The sequence below is a fragment of the Meriones unguiculatus genome, chromosome 7 (genome assembly GCF_030254825.1).
Source record: "Meriones unguiculatus strain TT.TT164.6M chromosome 7, Bangor_MerUng_6.1, whole genome shotgun sequence".
Taxonomy (NCBI): Eukaryota; Metazoa; Chordata; class Mammalia; order Rodentia; family Muridae; genus Meriones; species Meriones unguiculatus.
In genome coordinates, this window is record NC_083355.1 from 22,597,667 (window position 1) to 22,613,582 (window position 15,916).

The following is a 15,916-nucleotide window of genomic DNA, read 5'->3' on the forward strand; positions in this document are numbered from 1 at the left end:
AGGCTTGTCTTGAAATCATGGTAATCTTTCTGAATTAATGTAATCCATCACAAACTAAAACTAAAGGAAAACTATGATCATATAAATAAGCACGGAATTACTAATACAATACTGAAGAATACTGTTCCAATTAGACGGGTACCCACAAGACAAGACAGCATGGCACTCACTAAAGAACAGACAAGTGGACAGTGAGGCAGCAATTTGCCAAAATTAAAAATTATGCTCTGTGAGACAAAGTGTCAAGGGAATGATGCAATAAGCCCCAGAAAGAGCAAACATCTTTGTAAAAGCATCTAAAGCTCTATACCAAGATCTCCTAGAACTCAACAGGAAGACAGACAATCCAATTAAAAATGGCAGAAGAATCTGAACACCAAAGAATAAGCAACACTCATAAACAGAGCAACTGACCATATGGAAAGATGATGGAAAGATGCTCAGTATCAGATTTCTTGAGGGAATTTGGGAATGAAAACAAAAAGGAAATTGGCAGGTGTGGTGACACACACCTTTGATCCCTGTGAGTTCGAGGCCAGCCTGGTCTACAAAGCAAGTCCGGGACAGCCAGGGCACTGTTACACAGAGTAACCCTGTCTCAGATAAACCAAAACCAAACCAAAGCAAAACAATAAACCTAAAAAAGTAAAACAAAAAGGAAATAAGCCTCCTGTATTCGAGCAGTCAGCTCTCACCCCAAATACAGTACGGAATTCTGCCAAGAAGAAACCAGAAATGCTAAACTACTTTGGTTGGCAGCATGCTAGCCTCTTACGGAGCTAGGCAGTCATGCCGCCTTAGCCAGCAGCCACATGGCTCGGAATTAGCCTGACTCAGCTGAAAAGTATGTCCACGCAAAGACTTGCACACATGTTCATGGCAGCTGTATTTACGCCACGGAGCTTTGCTCATCCATAAGAAAAAGCTATCAAGTCACGAAAAGACATAAAAGGACCCTGAAAGGCACAGCGCTGAGTGAAAAGAAGCCCGCCAGAAGAGTCCATGCATTGTATAATCCCAACTCCGTGGCATTGAGGAATTGCCAGGGACTCAGGAGGGAGGGAGGAGGGAGAGGGAGGAGCACGTAAAGCATGGTGGGTTTTCAGGGTCCTGAAGCCATTTTGTGTGAAACCAAATGGTGAACCATTTGCCCAAATGGTTTGGGTGCATTTGCCCAAACCCATCATACAAAGAATGAAAACTTATTTGAACCACAGATTAGAGTAAAAATTAGGGGGACCTCGTGGGGGAGCCCGAGCGTACACGGAGGAACAAAGGAGCTGTACGTCACCCGGTTCATCTCAGGCAAACGTAAGGCCATACTGAAACATGATTCTACTAATAGTTAAAAAATAAAAGCAAGGAGACTAACTTGTTTAGTTACAATTTCCAAAGTATGATGGGTATTAGAGATGACTCAGTGGTTAAGAGCACTGGCTGTTCCTCCTGATGTCCTGGGTTCCATTCCCAGTACACACGTGACAATTCACAGCCTTCTGGAATTCCAGTTCTGGGGGATCCAATGCCTTCTTTTAGTCTCTGAAGGTACCAAGCACACGTGTGGTGCACAGACATTCATCCTGGCAAAACCATCATACACATAGAATAAAATAAATCTAAAAAAAAAATTTAAAAGGGTATTATGTGTGTCTTGATAGAAGTCATTTCAAACAAATTAATCTATGGAAAATACAAAATTTTTATTATATTATACTTTGCTACTCTTTTCAACCTTAATACAGTATCAGGCGGCACAAAGCATGTTTCAGTTTGTAAACAGAAGTATTTCATTTAAAGCGTCCACTAACAGACTCCCCCTCATACACTGGAGAGACTGAATTAAATGTCTTCTTAGAAATGCCATACCAGCAATTTTCCGTTATCGTTTCTAAAATGCGTACTTCCAAAGCTCTGTTCTTACGGATCTTACTTTATGGAGGTGTCCATGGTGCTCTCAGGTGTGGACAAGTCTCTGTCCCCTCCTTCAGAGGCAAACAGCCACGCTTTCTGCCTCTGGTCTTGAAGTTTATGGGCAAGATCTAGCTCCATAGGTATGAACAGAAACACAGACCTGGCAGGTGACGTCGATGTCCGCGCTGAACGTTCCGGGGCTGCAGACCACTGCAAGGCAAGGCGGGCTGTCAGTCAACAGAGCTTCCCAGGCCTCGTGTCAGCTGTACAAGGGAGTCTCCGGAGCACACCCAAGCTGCTTAGCCAACCAAGTTGTGAAGAGTCCCTCAAGCTTTGGGGCAGTCTTAAACACAGGTGCGAGGATGCTATCTTTCCCTCTCTCTCAGTGTCTGCGAGGCCGCCTCTGTGCCTCATTTATGGGGGCCTGTCTGCAGTGTCTACCTGTTGCTTCCCCGATCTCTGTCTCCCATCCTGCTGCTGGCCTGCATCGAAGTGCTTTGCAGTCCAGGGGAGAACGGTACAAAGGATCTACAACAGGGGGACTGTATTTAGAAATCTGGGCTCTCAGGTTTGTTTTTTCGCTTCTCTTTTCTGGGGAGGAATCAATGAAAAAGACCCAGTTCAGTAATCCTAGGGGAGTTATTCGCCTTTTCTCTGGCGTAGGCACACGTTTAGGTGTTTATAGTTACCGCAACAGCTGGCGCAGTTGCTGTGGAGCCCTTCGTTCTTCCCGAAGCCCGGTCGGCAGTTATCCACCCGCACTACCTGGAAACTGTGGTCCACAAAGTGCATGGCTGGTATAGTTTTATTAAAGCGATGGTACAAAATATATGCTTGGCTCCGAAAAAACTCTTCTATCCGGTCTCTTGCCTAAGATTCAGAAATACCAGAGAAAAGCGAGGATAATTACTCATTCATTCAATAACCAAACTCCTTCTCACAACCACAGGCCATAAAACGAAGCAGAAATATTTCTTGCTCATGCATTCGTTGAAATCCTGAAGATCTGTGTTAAAGCCTAAAATAAGAGCTGGGCACAGTGGTGCACACCTGTAATCCCAGTGCTCTGGGAGGCAGAGGCTGATCTCTGAGTTCGAGGCCAGCCTGTTCTACAAAGCGAGTCCAGGACAGCCAAGGCTACACAGAGAAACCCTGTCTTGAAACCAGCACCACTGCCCCCCCCAAAAAAAAAGACTAAAATTAGTCAAGCTCTGACTTTACTAATTATTTTTAATTTATACGAGGAGTGGCTACGGGAAACAGTTACAAACACTTTTTTGGGGAATGGCTTAGCTGGCCATGCACTTTCCTTCCTTGTAATCCCACTGCTGGGGAGGTGGAGACAGACAGAGCTACGGCTCTGCTGGTCTGACAGGCTATTCTAAGAGGGACCCAGTCTAGGAGGAGAGGGCGTTCCTGAGACTGACTGACAGCCAACTGCAGCCTCCACACACCTCCATGGACCTGCACATACACAAACCAGCATACATACATGTAGTGAGATTTCTAGAATTTTGGTTTCTTTAAAAAAAAAAACACACAAATATTGTAAGAATGTGTTTTCATTTTAATCCCAGGTGGGGATACAGGGCTGCTTCAGACTGTCCATAGCTGCAAACTATGATTTGCCTCGTGCTCTAGCAGAGGCGTGGTTTTGCCAGCTGCAGATGATTTCTGCGATTGCATGATGTTTGGAATTCTGGGAACTTTTCAGAGGGCTATGAATACTAGGGACAGGCAGGGTTGTTGGTTGTTCAGGGGGTTAGCCACAGTTTGTTAAGTCGTGCCAAAGAAGAAACAATAGGAAATTAGATGTAAGGATCTCTAGTTGTCTCCTCCCTCTTTCCTATCTAATGAAAGGGGGTGAAACTGGGGGATAAAGGGTGGGAAAAAGAAGAACCCACAAAATTGCATAAACCAGCTACAAGCAAAGAAGAAATTAGATTCAGGGAGCTCTCTCCCCTCTATACTTCTTAATCTTCTATCTAGTGATAAGGGGTGAAATGGATGGTGGTGGTGGAGGGGATAGAGGGTTAGAAAAAGAAGAACCCACAAATATTGATACACATGGATAAAAGCTTGCCTTGACTAGTTTGTAAATGTCTTTTTCATACATAGATTAACCAGCAGTATAAACTGATTGTGTGACCCTGGCCTAACCGAGTACTTCATATAAACCACACACACAACATCACAAGCATGGAACTGGCGATGGGAGAACAACCAGCACATTTTCCATATGGAAGAGCTCCAGACTTAACCTATGATAACTTGGTTGTGAAGTTTTTCTCCAGGCCATTGATTAACCATTTAGAAAATGAAGCCAGGTGATGGTGGAGCACTCCCTTAATCCCAGCACTTGGGAAGCAGGGGCAGGCGGAGCTTTGTGAGTTTGAGGTTAGCCTGGTCTACAGGGTGAGTTCCAGGACAGCCAGGGCTACACAGAGACACCCCACCTCAAACAAAACAAAGAACCCCCCCCAAAACAAATAAGCAAAACCCCAATTGATCAACCAAACAACAAACAAACCAAGGACCCACCTTTCTGCCATAAATAAAATATGTAATATAAGCCTGGGAGCTACGTAATTTTCCAGAGGTTGTGTGTGTGTGTGTGTGTGTGTATACATGTTATGTCTACATACACATACATACATAAACACACACACATATGCTCACATACCAACAATCTCCACTCAAAAGGCTGAAGCAGGCTGGGGAGAGGTTCAGTGGGTGAAGGTGCCACCGAGCCTGACTGACTACTTGAGTCCCCCCCCCCCCAGGTCCACTCAGTGGAAGGAGGGAACTGAGTCCTGCAGTCTGTCAAGGAGCTTATCTCTGTGCGCTAACCACTGCTCCACAATAAAGACATCTCGGGGCTGTCGAGATGGCTGAGAGGTTTTCAGGTGTACCAGGCTGGCCTTAAGCTCACCGTGTAACTAAAGAGGACCTTGAACTCCTATTGATAAGAGTTTACCAAGAGCATGTGGGCCAGGCGCCACCGGAGCTCACCTTGAGGATGTTGTAATTAGTGGTGTCTTCACAGTCGGCAGTGCTGTTGCACACACTTTTCCAGCCTGGCGCAAAAGGGTTCACTGGAGAGGAAAACACGACAGGTACACACCAGCTTCTAAAGAGTACCAGCCATTCAGTAAAGCCCCAGACGCTTTGGTTGGTGTGCAGGCAGGCGTGCGCTGAGCCCGGCTAGCCAATCGGCATGGCAGAGCGAGGCATACCGTTTGAATAACACATGCACTGCGGCTTTCCTCCATCTGGGGGCTAATGGAAGTAACCTCAAAACTTGAAGATAGAAATATATTGGATCTGGTTGCTCCCTCAAAAAAAAAAAAAAAAGAAAGAAAGAGAAAGAAAAGACCCACCATACTTGAAGTTCTATAAAAAATTATAAGGAAAAATTTAGCTGCATAGTTATAGGTCATGTCAATAAAATGAAACTAACTTTATTATTTATTAATTTTTGGCTTTTTGAGACAGGGTTTCTCTGTGTAGCATTGGCTGTCCCGGACTCATTTTGTAGACCAGGCTGGCCTCAAACTCACAGCGATTCGCCTGCCTTTCCCTCCCTGAGCGCTAGGACCACAGATGTTTGCCACCATATCCAGCTATGATACTGATTTTAAATGATATCATATTTGAAGGTAAATTACTAGCTTGATGACTTTTAAATCACAACCAGGCTATAGTGTGTATTAATGCTTAGCAAACACTTCAAATCTATTATTTATGAGACATCTCATGTTTATGTGGCAATTAACTTTACAATCTATCATGGTTTTGAACTAAAGTCATAAAATTAATGCTGTAAAATTTTCACCTTGAAAGGCTATGAATAGCTCATACACGATGTCACGATTTGGAATTTTAACAGAATGGCACTTATATGATGGTTCTATGACATGGCACAACAAATCAGAGATCAAATTATCCAAGATTTTCTTCAGCACTCTAAAGAGGAGGTCATTATATCTTCCTACACAAGATTTTGTGGTAAAGCGCACAGCCATGTGATAAGAATAATCAGGTTCCCGATAGGCTTTGGGAAAAAGTGAGAACAAAAACAATTTCGTCTTGCATTAATTTCTGCAATTAACACATTTCAAAAACATCAAATATCAAACATCATTAATCTTGCAAATCAGGTTAGAAATTGTACTTATCTAATAAAATGCTTTATCCCTCTGTTCACAAAATACCGGTAACTAAGAATTTTAATGAAAAAAAAATGTCCCCGTCATTAGATGTCTGTCTACTTAGGAGAAACGGCTTCAGTGGGGCAGCCACACAGGTAAGCTAACAGTATCAAGAAAAAACATCGGGGCTGGAGAGATGGTTCCGTAGTTAAGAGCTGTGGTTCCCAGCTCCCACATCAGGTGATTCACAGCTGCCCATAATTCCATCTCCAGGGCATCAGGACCCCTCCACTGGTCTCTGCTGGCACCTCCACACACATGCACATAACCTCCCCCCGCCCCGGCCCCACAGACACACACACACATAATAAAATAAATCTTGGAGGACTTATATGTACTTATATTACTATATTATAATTACATAAATGTATTATTACCAAAGAGCATAAAGTCATATCTCTTCTTTACTGTAGTTTCTTCCTGGGTTTCTGCTTTGATGGTCTTATAGGAAAGAGTACACGTGTAAAGTCCAGATGACAACTCCGTAAAATCCTTCACTACCAGTTTTCCTGAGTCTGTTATATTTATCTGGCTATTCCCTAACCAGAAAGAGTAAATTACTTGATTATTCAACAGGTAACTTAAACCTTATTCAGAGTCAGGCAGTGGTGGTCCAAACCTTTAATCCCAGCACTCAGGAAGCAGAGGCAAGCAAATCTTTGAGTTTGAGGCCAGCCCAGTCTAAAGAGTGAGTTCTAAAACAGCCAGGGCTACAAAGAGAAAAACCAAACCAAACCAAAACATTAAATTCAGAGCTATAAACAAACATGCAAAAAAATATCAAAATTAATAAACTATTTCAACTTCAAGAACCCAATAATTTTTTTTTTAAGACAGGGTCTCACTGGATATCCCTGGCTGGCCTGAAGCTCTAGATTAAGCTGGCCTTGAACTCACAGAGATAGGGCTGCTTCTGCCTTCTGTGTACTGATTTAAAGGCGTGTAGCACCATGGCCAATATCCCAGAAAAACAAACAAACAAACAAAAAAAACAACAACTGTCATATTACTCTACAGAAATGCTACAAGAGCTAGGTGTACTTGTGAAATCTATGTTGCTTTTCTTCTTGGCATCTTGTTTGGACTGATTTATGGCAGTAATTCAGTAAATTATATATATATATATATATATATATATATATATATATATGACACAAATTAACAATGCTGATATCCCAAGGTACTATTCTAACATGAAAAATTACATATTGAACATGTCACACTACTGGTGTTTCATGGGTAAACTTTAGTACTTATGAAAACATTTCTGAGTAGCTCTGGGAACTAGGGTACAAAATTAACCGCCTTAGGGTAGCAGAACAGCACAGAGGAGGGGTGCTTGAGGGGGACACCCTGGATTCATTTCTAAGCACTGGGGAAAAAAAAAATAAAAACTATCTCTTTGGTTAGCCCAGGCCATCTTCAAACTCGTAATTCTCCTGCCTCAGCCTCCTGAGTGCTGTGCTCACAGGCCTGTGCTAACCTGTGAATCTGCTTTACTTTCTACATAGGAAGAACTTAAGTCACAGCCCAAGGGGAAAAAAATACAATTTGTTTAAGTGCTGAGCAAATTTAATTGCAGTTAAAATTAAATTTATTGGGGACAGAGAAATTGCCTGGTGTTGCTCTTACAGAAGACCTGGGTTTGATTTTCCAGAACCCATGAGGTGGTTCAGAGATCTCAGTAATTCCAGTTTCATGGGACTGGCTGCCCTCTTCTGACCTCAGTCTGAGGGCATCAGACATGAAAGTGGTGCGCACACACAGGCATGCACCCAAAACGCTTGCATACAGAGAAATAATAAATTTAGTAAGTTTTAAAAATTGAATTTGTTCTTTTCAATACCACCAGCACACTTAAAAAAACAGTGTTCACATCATTAAAATATATTAAAATTATTTACCTGTTAATGTGTTTTCATTTGGCCCAATCCATAAGTAGGCAGGGTCCACTGTTTCTTTATTAGCACGACTAAGGTCCATACAAATAAGGACAGGGCTATTTTCATTTAACTTTACGTATATTTTCACTGTGACAAAATAAAATTCTGCATCACTACATTATGCAGCAAAACGGAGAAACACATTCCCATTGTTTTGTCTCAGTGATACCAACTAGTTCTTTTTGGATTTTGGTACTCAAAAAGTGGTTATAACATGTTGGACGCTAGTTGTCGTTTGGAATGAAGTCCTTTTTGCTTCTGTTTTGTTTTTGAAGACAGGGTTTCTCTGTGTAGCCTTGGTTGTCCTGAACTCGATGTGTAGACCAGGCTGGCCTCCAACTCACAGAGATCCACCTGCCTCTGCCTCCCTGAGTGCTGGGATTACAGGCGTGGGCCAGCAAACCCGGCTCTTTTTGCTTCTTACAGTAGGCCTTTAAATTGTACTTTGTCCTATTTTTCTTTATTCTGTGACAGTCTATAAAAAACGTATTTGTTCTTTTTAATATACGCATTTATAAATGGCTTTTGAAATAAGAAGCCTTTGAAGGGATTGTGGAATGAATGTTCAGAGGACGTGACCTTGACGGACAAACTATTTCAAAACTGAAAACTTGGCATTTTCCGCATGCTTCCTGTTGCCCCTGCTAGAAAGGTGTTCTACAGCGACCTACACTGACTCAGTTCGATAGTACGTGGTCTCACAAGATCTTTATTTTTAAGGCCCAATCATTGCCAGGGTCTCAATCTATAAAGACTACTGTACACTTTGGCCGTGTAGCGGTGGCGTTGGGGAGGGAAGGGCGCTTAAACGCGGAGATGTCCTAAACACAAGATGATGTGGCTCAGAGTTATCTCAAGGCACCTGGATGGCGAATTCTTCCCTGGGGAGCGTAGGAAAGTTTAACAGACAGTAGCATTAGAGCTTAAATGAGTAGGGCCGGTTGACACAAGAGGGAGAGAGGACGCCCTCCCGGCTAAGCGGCTTCACCTAAGTGTTTGAAAGAGGTGCTATCAGGGCAGTGGATCTGTGGTGAAGGCTGGGACAGAAGACTAGCGTCGCTCGGGGGATGAAACCATACAAACTCCCCGACCTGCAGGGCCAGCTCCCTCTCCCCTCCTTGAAGAACCCAAGCAGGTGCATCCCCAGGCTCCTGGGACAGGCCTCGCCTGAGAAGCGGCCTTTATTACCTGGCTGTCCTACCGTGCCGTAAACAAGGCCTTTCTTACTGAATAAGGAAGAACGTTGCGATTCAACTGCGGAGGGAAGAAAAACCTCTGACTTGTTAGTGTTTAGAGGACCCGCGGTTCAGCGGGGGTCGGGGCGGCGGGTCGCGGGGGTGGGGTGGGGAGGCGAAGGAGGAGGAGGAGGAGGAGGCGGCGGAGGTGGGACGGGGACCGTCAGGCGGAGGGGAGGGGCCTGCGGGCCAAGCCCCACCTCCTACGAGAGACCAGAGCACCGCGGAGAGCAGGGCCCACGCGAGCATCACTGCTCAGGCGCTGGCGGCGACAGCTGAGCTCCCTCCTACCTCAGGCCAGGCCCAGTGCCTCCCCATCGCTCCTCTACAGAGCGAAGCAAACCGCCGGGGACATTTCCCCTACCGGTCCCTGGGTACCACGGGGGCGGCTGCTCCCGAGAGCGCCTGCGTGTTCCGGCCCGGCGCGAGGGGCGGGGCGAGTGCGCGCAGGAGGGCCCCGCCCCCTGGCGCACGCGCAGTTGGGGGAGCGCCGCGCCCTCCCAAGCCTTTCGCACCTGGCTTCGGGTGCCACGTTCCGTTGATCTCTCCCTAGTGGGCCTGGTAGTGTGAAGAGAGAGTAGAGGAAACGAACTCAAGATTTCCGGGGGCTTCCTCAGACTAGGGGCTAAGTAACTGACTTAGAACACAGTGGGTCCCGGGGAGGGCGGTGGCGCCCAACAGCCGGGGGATGCCATCGCTTGGGGATCTGAAGAAGGGAGAAGTTCGTGAGAATTTCCTCAAAGCGAGGGCCCAGCTCGGGAACTCCCTGGTCTTGACATAACGCTAGAGTTGCCGGATTAACCCAACTGCATTCTTCTGACACACAAAACTAAGACCTTGAAGAGCCTACAGCGCACCAAAAGGGTGCCCCAAGACCTTCCCACGTGGAGGAAGGTTGAACCTTTTATTGTTCAGCTTAGAATGTGAGATGATGTAGAGGGACACCCCCTCATGCAAATTTTACTCGGAAGTAACTTTGCTTTAGAACGTGTGCTCCTTTCCCCTCAGCTGATGGGAGATAAGTCATTATCCGGGAGCTCCAAAACAGTTTTTCAAAGTTCTTCTCTCCAACCCCGTGCTGGGGACCAAACCCAGGCCCTTCACGGAACTGAGTCGTTAACGCCATCATAGGTGGTCCCAACTTGACTACTATTTAGGTGACCTGAATAGTAGGTGACTACTATTTAGGTGGTGTGTTGTTTATTTCTTAGCAGTGGGACATCACCCTCAGTAGTGGTTTTGAGTAGGTTCAGATAGGGTGCAGAATGGTTATTTGGGGTGAGATCAAGGGTTTTCAGTTTTATTTCCTTTGAGCCGAGTCAGTATTTGGACTGTTTCAGATGGTCCAGGAGCAACCTTTGTCAGTAATTTCATTTTTAGTCATTGTTAATTTTATCTATATGGTACAAGCATGAAATGTGATTCAATGAGTCAGATCCATCCAGTGTCAGTTACTACGTCTAGACTCATGGTTTAGCCTCAACTGGTAAAAATGTGTATGGGTGTGTTGCTTGCACACATCTGCCTGTCTGTGTACCACAGGCGTGCACTGCCCACGGAAGCCAGAAGAGGATGTTGGATCTGGGTCTGGAGTTAAAGATGGCTGTGTGCAAATATTTGGATGCTGGGAATCAGACATGGGTCCTTTAGAAGAGCAGGCAGTGATCATAACCTCTGAGACACCTCTCATTTCAGATTTAATCGAGGCATTTTCCAAATGCACAGACTTCCCAATTATTGCAAATGATTCTCATAAACTTTATGTGTTAAAATTTGACTCCTATGAGAAGAGTCTTAAAAATAGAATGGTGGTATGGAAGAGATAGCTCAGTGGTTGAGGGCCCTAGTTCCAGCACCTGGTTGGGCAGCTTAAAACAACCTATTATCTCCGGCTCTAGGGGACCCAGCGCCCTCTTCTGGACCCCGAGGACACCTGCATCCCCATCTTTCCCATATATACACAACTAAAAATAAAACCCTTAGCCAGGTGGTGGCGGCACATACCTTTAATCCCAGCTTTTGGAAAGCAGAAGCAGGTGGATGACTGAGTTTGAGGCCAGCCTGGTCCACAGAGAGAGTTCCAGAATGGCTGGGGCTACACAGAGAAAATCTGCCTCGAAAAAACAACCAGACAAACAAAACCAAAAAAACCCAAATGCAACCAACCAACCAACCAATCAACCAAAACAACAACAAAAACAGAAAACAAAAGCCAAACCCCAAATAAAAAAACCCTCAAATCTTTATAAAAATAGAGTAGTGGTTTGTGTATTGAAAGTATCCATGTACTCTTTTATTGTAAGCTTTGTGCTTTAGAGTTTTATTTATTTGTTTTTGAGACAGGGTCTCTCTGTATCCCTGGCCAGCCTGGGACTTTCTGTGTAGTCCAAGCTGGCCTCACAGAGACCTACCTGCTGGCCTGTGCCTTCTGGGTGCTGGAATTGAAGGCATGTAATACCATGTCCAGCAGCTCAGAAAAAAAAAATCTTGTCATATTACTCTATGGAAAAGCTACATGAGTTGGGTACACTTGTGAAATTTATATTAATTTTCTTTATTTCTTGACATCTAGTTTTGACTGCTTTATGTCAGTAATTCAGTATGTGAAAGGCATATTTTTATACAAGGCAAGTTATGCTGATACCTCAACCATTCTAACAGGAAAAATTACATACTCACACTTGGGACAGATGTGCACTCCAGCAGTCTTGAGTCTTTTCTTCTCCTTCTCCTTCTCCTCCTTCTCCTCCTCCTCCTCCTCCTTCTTCTTCTCTTTCTTCCTCTCCTCCTCATGACAGGATTTCTCTGTGTAGCCCTGGCTGTCCCAGAACTTGCTTTGTATACTAGGTTGTCCTCTACTTGATGTGGTTTTTCTCCTTATTGTGTAGAATTGTGGGGTTTTGTGAAAACAGCTGCAGAAAAGTGACATTTATTACAGTTTATTCACCTTGTATCCCCTCTGAAGCCCCCTCACTCTTCTCCTCTCATTCCCACCCAACCTCCCTCTTCTCCCCTTATGCCCCTCCCCCAATCCTCTGATAGGGAAGGACCTCCTCCCCTTCTATCTGACCCTAGCTTATCAGGTTTCATCAAGGCTGACTTCATCATCTTCCTCTGTGGCCTGGTAAGGCTGCACCCTGCAGGGGGAGGTGATCAAAGAGCCAGCCACTGAGTTCATGTCAGAGACAGCCCTTGTACCCCTTACTAGGGAACCCACTTGGAAACTGAGCAGCCTATGGGCTTCCTTTGAACAGGGGATCTAGGTCCTCTCCACGCATGGTCCTTAGTTGGAGTATCGGTCTCTGCAGGCCCACGCCATCTCTTTTAATGTTGAATGCATCCACCTGGCTGAAGGATCGTTTGTCAGGTTTCTCCACTGCGAGGTGACCCCCTCCTTCTCCACACTGTACTGTTGGGAAGGATGTTACTGTGTGTACCTTGCTCTCAAAAGATGGGGGATGTATGCCCCACCTGCCTGAAGTTAGAACAGCTTCGTAAGTGGTGGTATCCATCTGCCTTCTATTTGTCCCTTCAAGTATCTGCGGAGTCTGGAAAAAGTGTGTACAGCATGGTAAGAGTTTTCTCTTCCATACAGAGGACATTGTAACAGGGAAGAACGCCAAGCCTCTATCTCTTAAACAGCCAATTAGCTATTCATCCTTATCATCCCTGTGAAACTTTACAGTTCCTCTTCTGCTGCTTTTGATGTGCTATTTTTTGCTTTTAGAAACTAACAAACAACAAATTTCCCCTTTCAGTACTAAAATTAAAGCTTAGTGTTTAGACTATTTCTCTGAACTCCATATCACCCTGCAGTGGAGGTGCTACCATGGCTCTGTGAGTTTAAAGCCAGTGAGAGCCACTCATGCTCTATATACACATATGTACACAAAGTTTAAATATTACAGAGACCGCCACCAAGGCACTAGTTAACATGAACTTAGGTTCATAAAATTTCAGTGTGCTTGCTTAGCTCATATGTACGGTTTTCTTCAGACATGGATGACTGATGTATAGTTCTCAACATTAAATCTCGTGTGTGTGTGTGTGTGTGTGTTGGTCTTTCTGAGACAGGGTTTTTCCTTTATAAAGCTCTGGCTGTCCTGGAACTCACCGTGTAGATCACGCAGGCTTCAAACTCACAGAAGTCACTCTGCCTCTGCCTCCCCAGTGACGGGATTAAAGGTGTGTCACCACCATGCCTGGCTTCGTGTGACTTGTATAATCAACAAAGTGATTTTCTAACAAGCATGAGTGTGAGGAGTGGGGCCATTCCTTCCACACCATTTGGCATCCTTAGGGGTACCCATCTGAAAACCGTCTGTTTGGACCTCACTGTGATGAAACGCTCAGCTTTGAAAAACTGCTTTGTTGTCACTTCCCCTTTCCCCTCCCCACCCTCGTCGAATGTTTTCCTCCATAAAGGGTAGATGATGGGAAAGGATGTTGATTCGTAAGTGTCTGAGAACCGACACTTTCCCTCGATTTGCTCCCTCTACCCCACATAGCTCCAACTCTTTCCTTTTCTGATACATCATATGTGTATTTTTGTCAAAGTGTCCTATTTAAAAGAAAGAAGGTTCGTAGGATTTTGAGCACAGGCAAATCAACCAGTTCTCAGAAAGGACAGCAAAATGAGAGAACTGTCCCCTCGGCGTAAAAACCTGGAGTGCCGTAACTGCCGACGCACTTCTGAACTATCTATAAATCTGGACCCTAGGACTTTTTTCAAAAGTTTGTTTTCCGAGAAAAATGGCTCATCCTGTAGTCCCGGGGCTGGCCTGGAACTGATGGCAAATCCTCCGGCCTCAGCCTCTCAAGCACCGGTGAATCACAGCGGTGGGCCACCCCACCATGGGAGTGAAAAAAAAACCACCAAAAACTGAAAGGGGGGTGGGGAGAATCTCAGTGAAGCGAATCCTCACTGACAGTTCTCATGACCCTCAGAATCCCCGAGCCTCGACTGAAAAAAAAAAAAAAAAATAGGGTGCAGCTCCCCCGGCGCCCGCCGGGCGCATCTGGAAGATGGGCTTGCGCGCCGCGCTCCGGCAGGCGCAGCGCCCTCGCCGCGGGCGTCTCGGTGGGAGGCGGAGAGCGCGCAGGGCGCCGCCGCGGCACCGTCTCCGCGCCGCCAGGGCCTGACGTCCGAGCCGTCCCCGGGGCCTCCCCTCCCCGCCGCCCGGTGCCTCCCTCCGGCCGGGCCGCCAGGGTGTCCCCGAGCCAGCAACACGTGGAGCGGCGGCCGCAGCCCGCCCGCCCCGCGGCGACATGGAAGGTGAGCTCCCCGCCCGGCTGCTCCGGGGTCCCCGCGCCGCGCCCCGGCTGCCCCCCTCGAATCTCGGTTTTGCTTCTATTTATTTCTCTCTCTCTCGCTGTGTGTCTCTCTGTGTTTGTTAATTTAAATGCGTGTCGGTTCTCAGACAACCCCCTCCCCTCCCTCCCCAACTTGGGAAAGTGCTAAGTTCTCTTCGGTTCTATTTCTCAGGGGCTGGGAGATGACGGGCGTGTGTGGGTCCCCTTAAATCTGCAAAGGAAGAGCGTTCGTGGGGCGTCCCTGAGCTTCGCACCCAACCTGGGATGAATTTCTTGATTATTTTTTTGGGGTGGTGGTGGTGGTCCCCGGCCTCAGTCTATAGGAATCTGAGTCACTCGTGGCCACTTTTCTGTGAGTTCTGTCTTAGGGACTAAAGAGCACATTTAAAGGGGATTGGCACCTGTAGCTAGTTAGCTAGGTACGCAGTCTTCTGTAGGAGCTTTTGAAAAAGCCCCAAATGAAGACAAGGCTCACGTTAAGGATTTCATTTGAATTCATTTCGGAAGTTATAGCTTTGCTTCTCAGAATCTTCTCGGTACGAACTTCCTTAAGATAAGTGCAATTTCACATTTTCAACAAGTGTTTCTAAAACTCTGAAGATGGAAGATGTGGCTCAATTTTTGGGGGAGGAGAGGTGGTATTTAGAAAATCAGAAGTTGAGCAGCGCGTTCATTTAAGAGAGAGAAGCTGACGCCTAACTAAACTATTAGTCTGATAAATATTATGACTATCACAGATATTTTCTTCAAAACGATTGAAGAGTCTCTTAAAACACAAACTTTGATCTTTGGCATCTTTATTTAGTTCTAGGGTATGTGAAGCTATGAAATATAATTGAACAGTTTGGAACACAGTTAAATATAGCAAAGATTTTGTTTCACAACGCAACTGAGTGCAACACAGCCCTGAATTCTCAGCTTGTGCATAGATAAGCCGGTTAGACGTCTTCTTCTTCTTCTTCTTCTTCTTCTTCTTCTTCTTCTTCTTCTTCTTCTTCTTCTTCTTCTTCTTCTTCTTTCTTCTTTCTTCTTCGTGCTTTGACTAATGTATAATGGCAAAAGGTAATGCAATGAACAGAAACTTTTAAATGTCCATTGTTGAATGATGCTTCAAACATTTCCTCTTGTGAAAAAAAAATCTATATGCTTCTAAGGTATGTATGCATGCTTTTAGTGTATGTATGCTTCTAATGGTCAAGGTTAGAAAAAACCTTCAAAAGTTTTCTGACATAATTTTAAATAAGGATCTATGAAGTGTGATTTTTTACATGTAAAGGTTTTCTCATTCAAGAACAGAGGAAAA

At 45.3% G+C, this 15,916-nt stretch overlaps 2 protein-coding genes across 6 annotated transcripts in view; one reads left to right on the top strand and one right to left on the bottom strand.

Moving 5' to 3' along the window:
- Positions 1–1,679: 1,679 nt before the first annotated feature.
- Positions 1,680–9,723, bottom strand: Zpbp2 (zona pellucida binding protein 2). Of its 3 annotated transcripts, none has more exons than XM_021653450.2 (8): positions 9,501–9,723; positions 9,254–9,319; positions 8,027–8,152; positions 6,500–6,661; positions 5,747–5,965; positions 4,924–5,006; positions 2,601–2,781; positions 1,680–2,121 (listed from the first exon to the last, which is right to left on the bottom strand). In XM_021653450.2, the coding sequence occupies exons 1-8, from the start codon at positions 9,547–9,549 to the stop codon at positions 2,027–2,029; spliced, it is 981 nt and encodes a 326-aa protein (XP_021509125.1). In that variant the 5' UTR covers positions 9,550–9,723; the 3' UTR covers positions 1,680–2,026. The 3 variants fall into 3 exon arrangements, with proteins under 3 accessions (XP_021509125.1, XP_060242771.1, XP_021509124.1); XM_060386788.1 differs by having other exon boundaries at positions 9,592–9,710; XM_021653449.2 differs by lacking the exon at positions 5,747–5,965 and having other exon boundaries at positions 9,501–9,714.
- A 4,307-nt stretch (positions 9,724–14,030) lies between these two features.
- Ikzf3 (IKAROS family zinc finger 3) overlaps positions 14,031–15,916 on the top strand; it is an 87,602-nt gene continuing 85,716 nt past the window's right edge. For all 3 annotated transcript variants that reach the window (XM_060386789.1, XM_060386791.1, XM_060386790.1), the window contains exon 1: positions 14,031–14,575. In XM_060386789.1, coding sequence (XP_060242772.1) covers positions 14,569–14,575 — 7 coding nt within the window. In that variant the 5' untranslated portion in view covers positions 14,031–14,568. The remainder of the gene's footprint in view (positions 14,576–15,916) is intronic.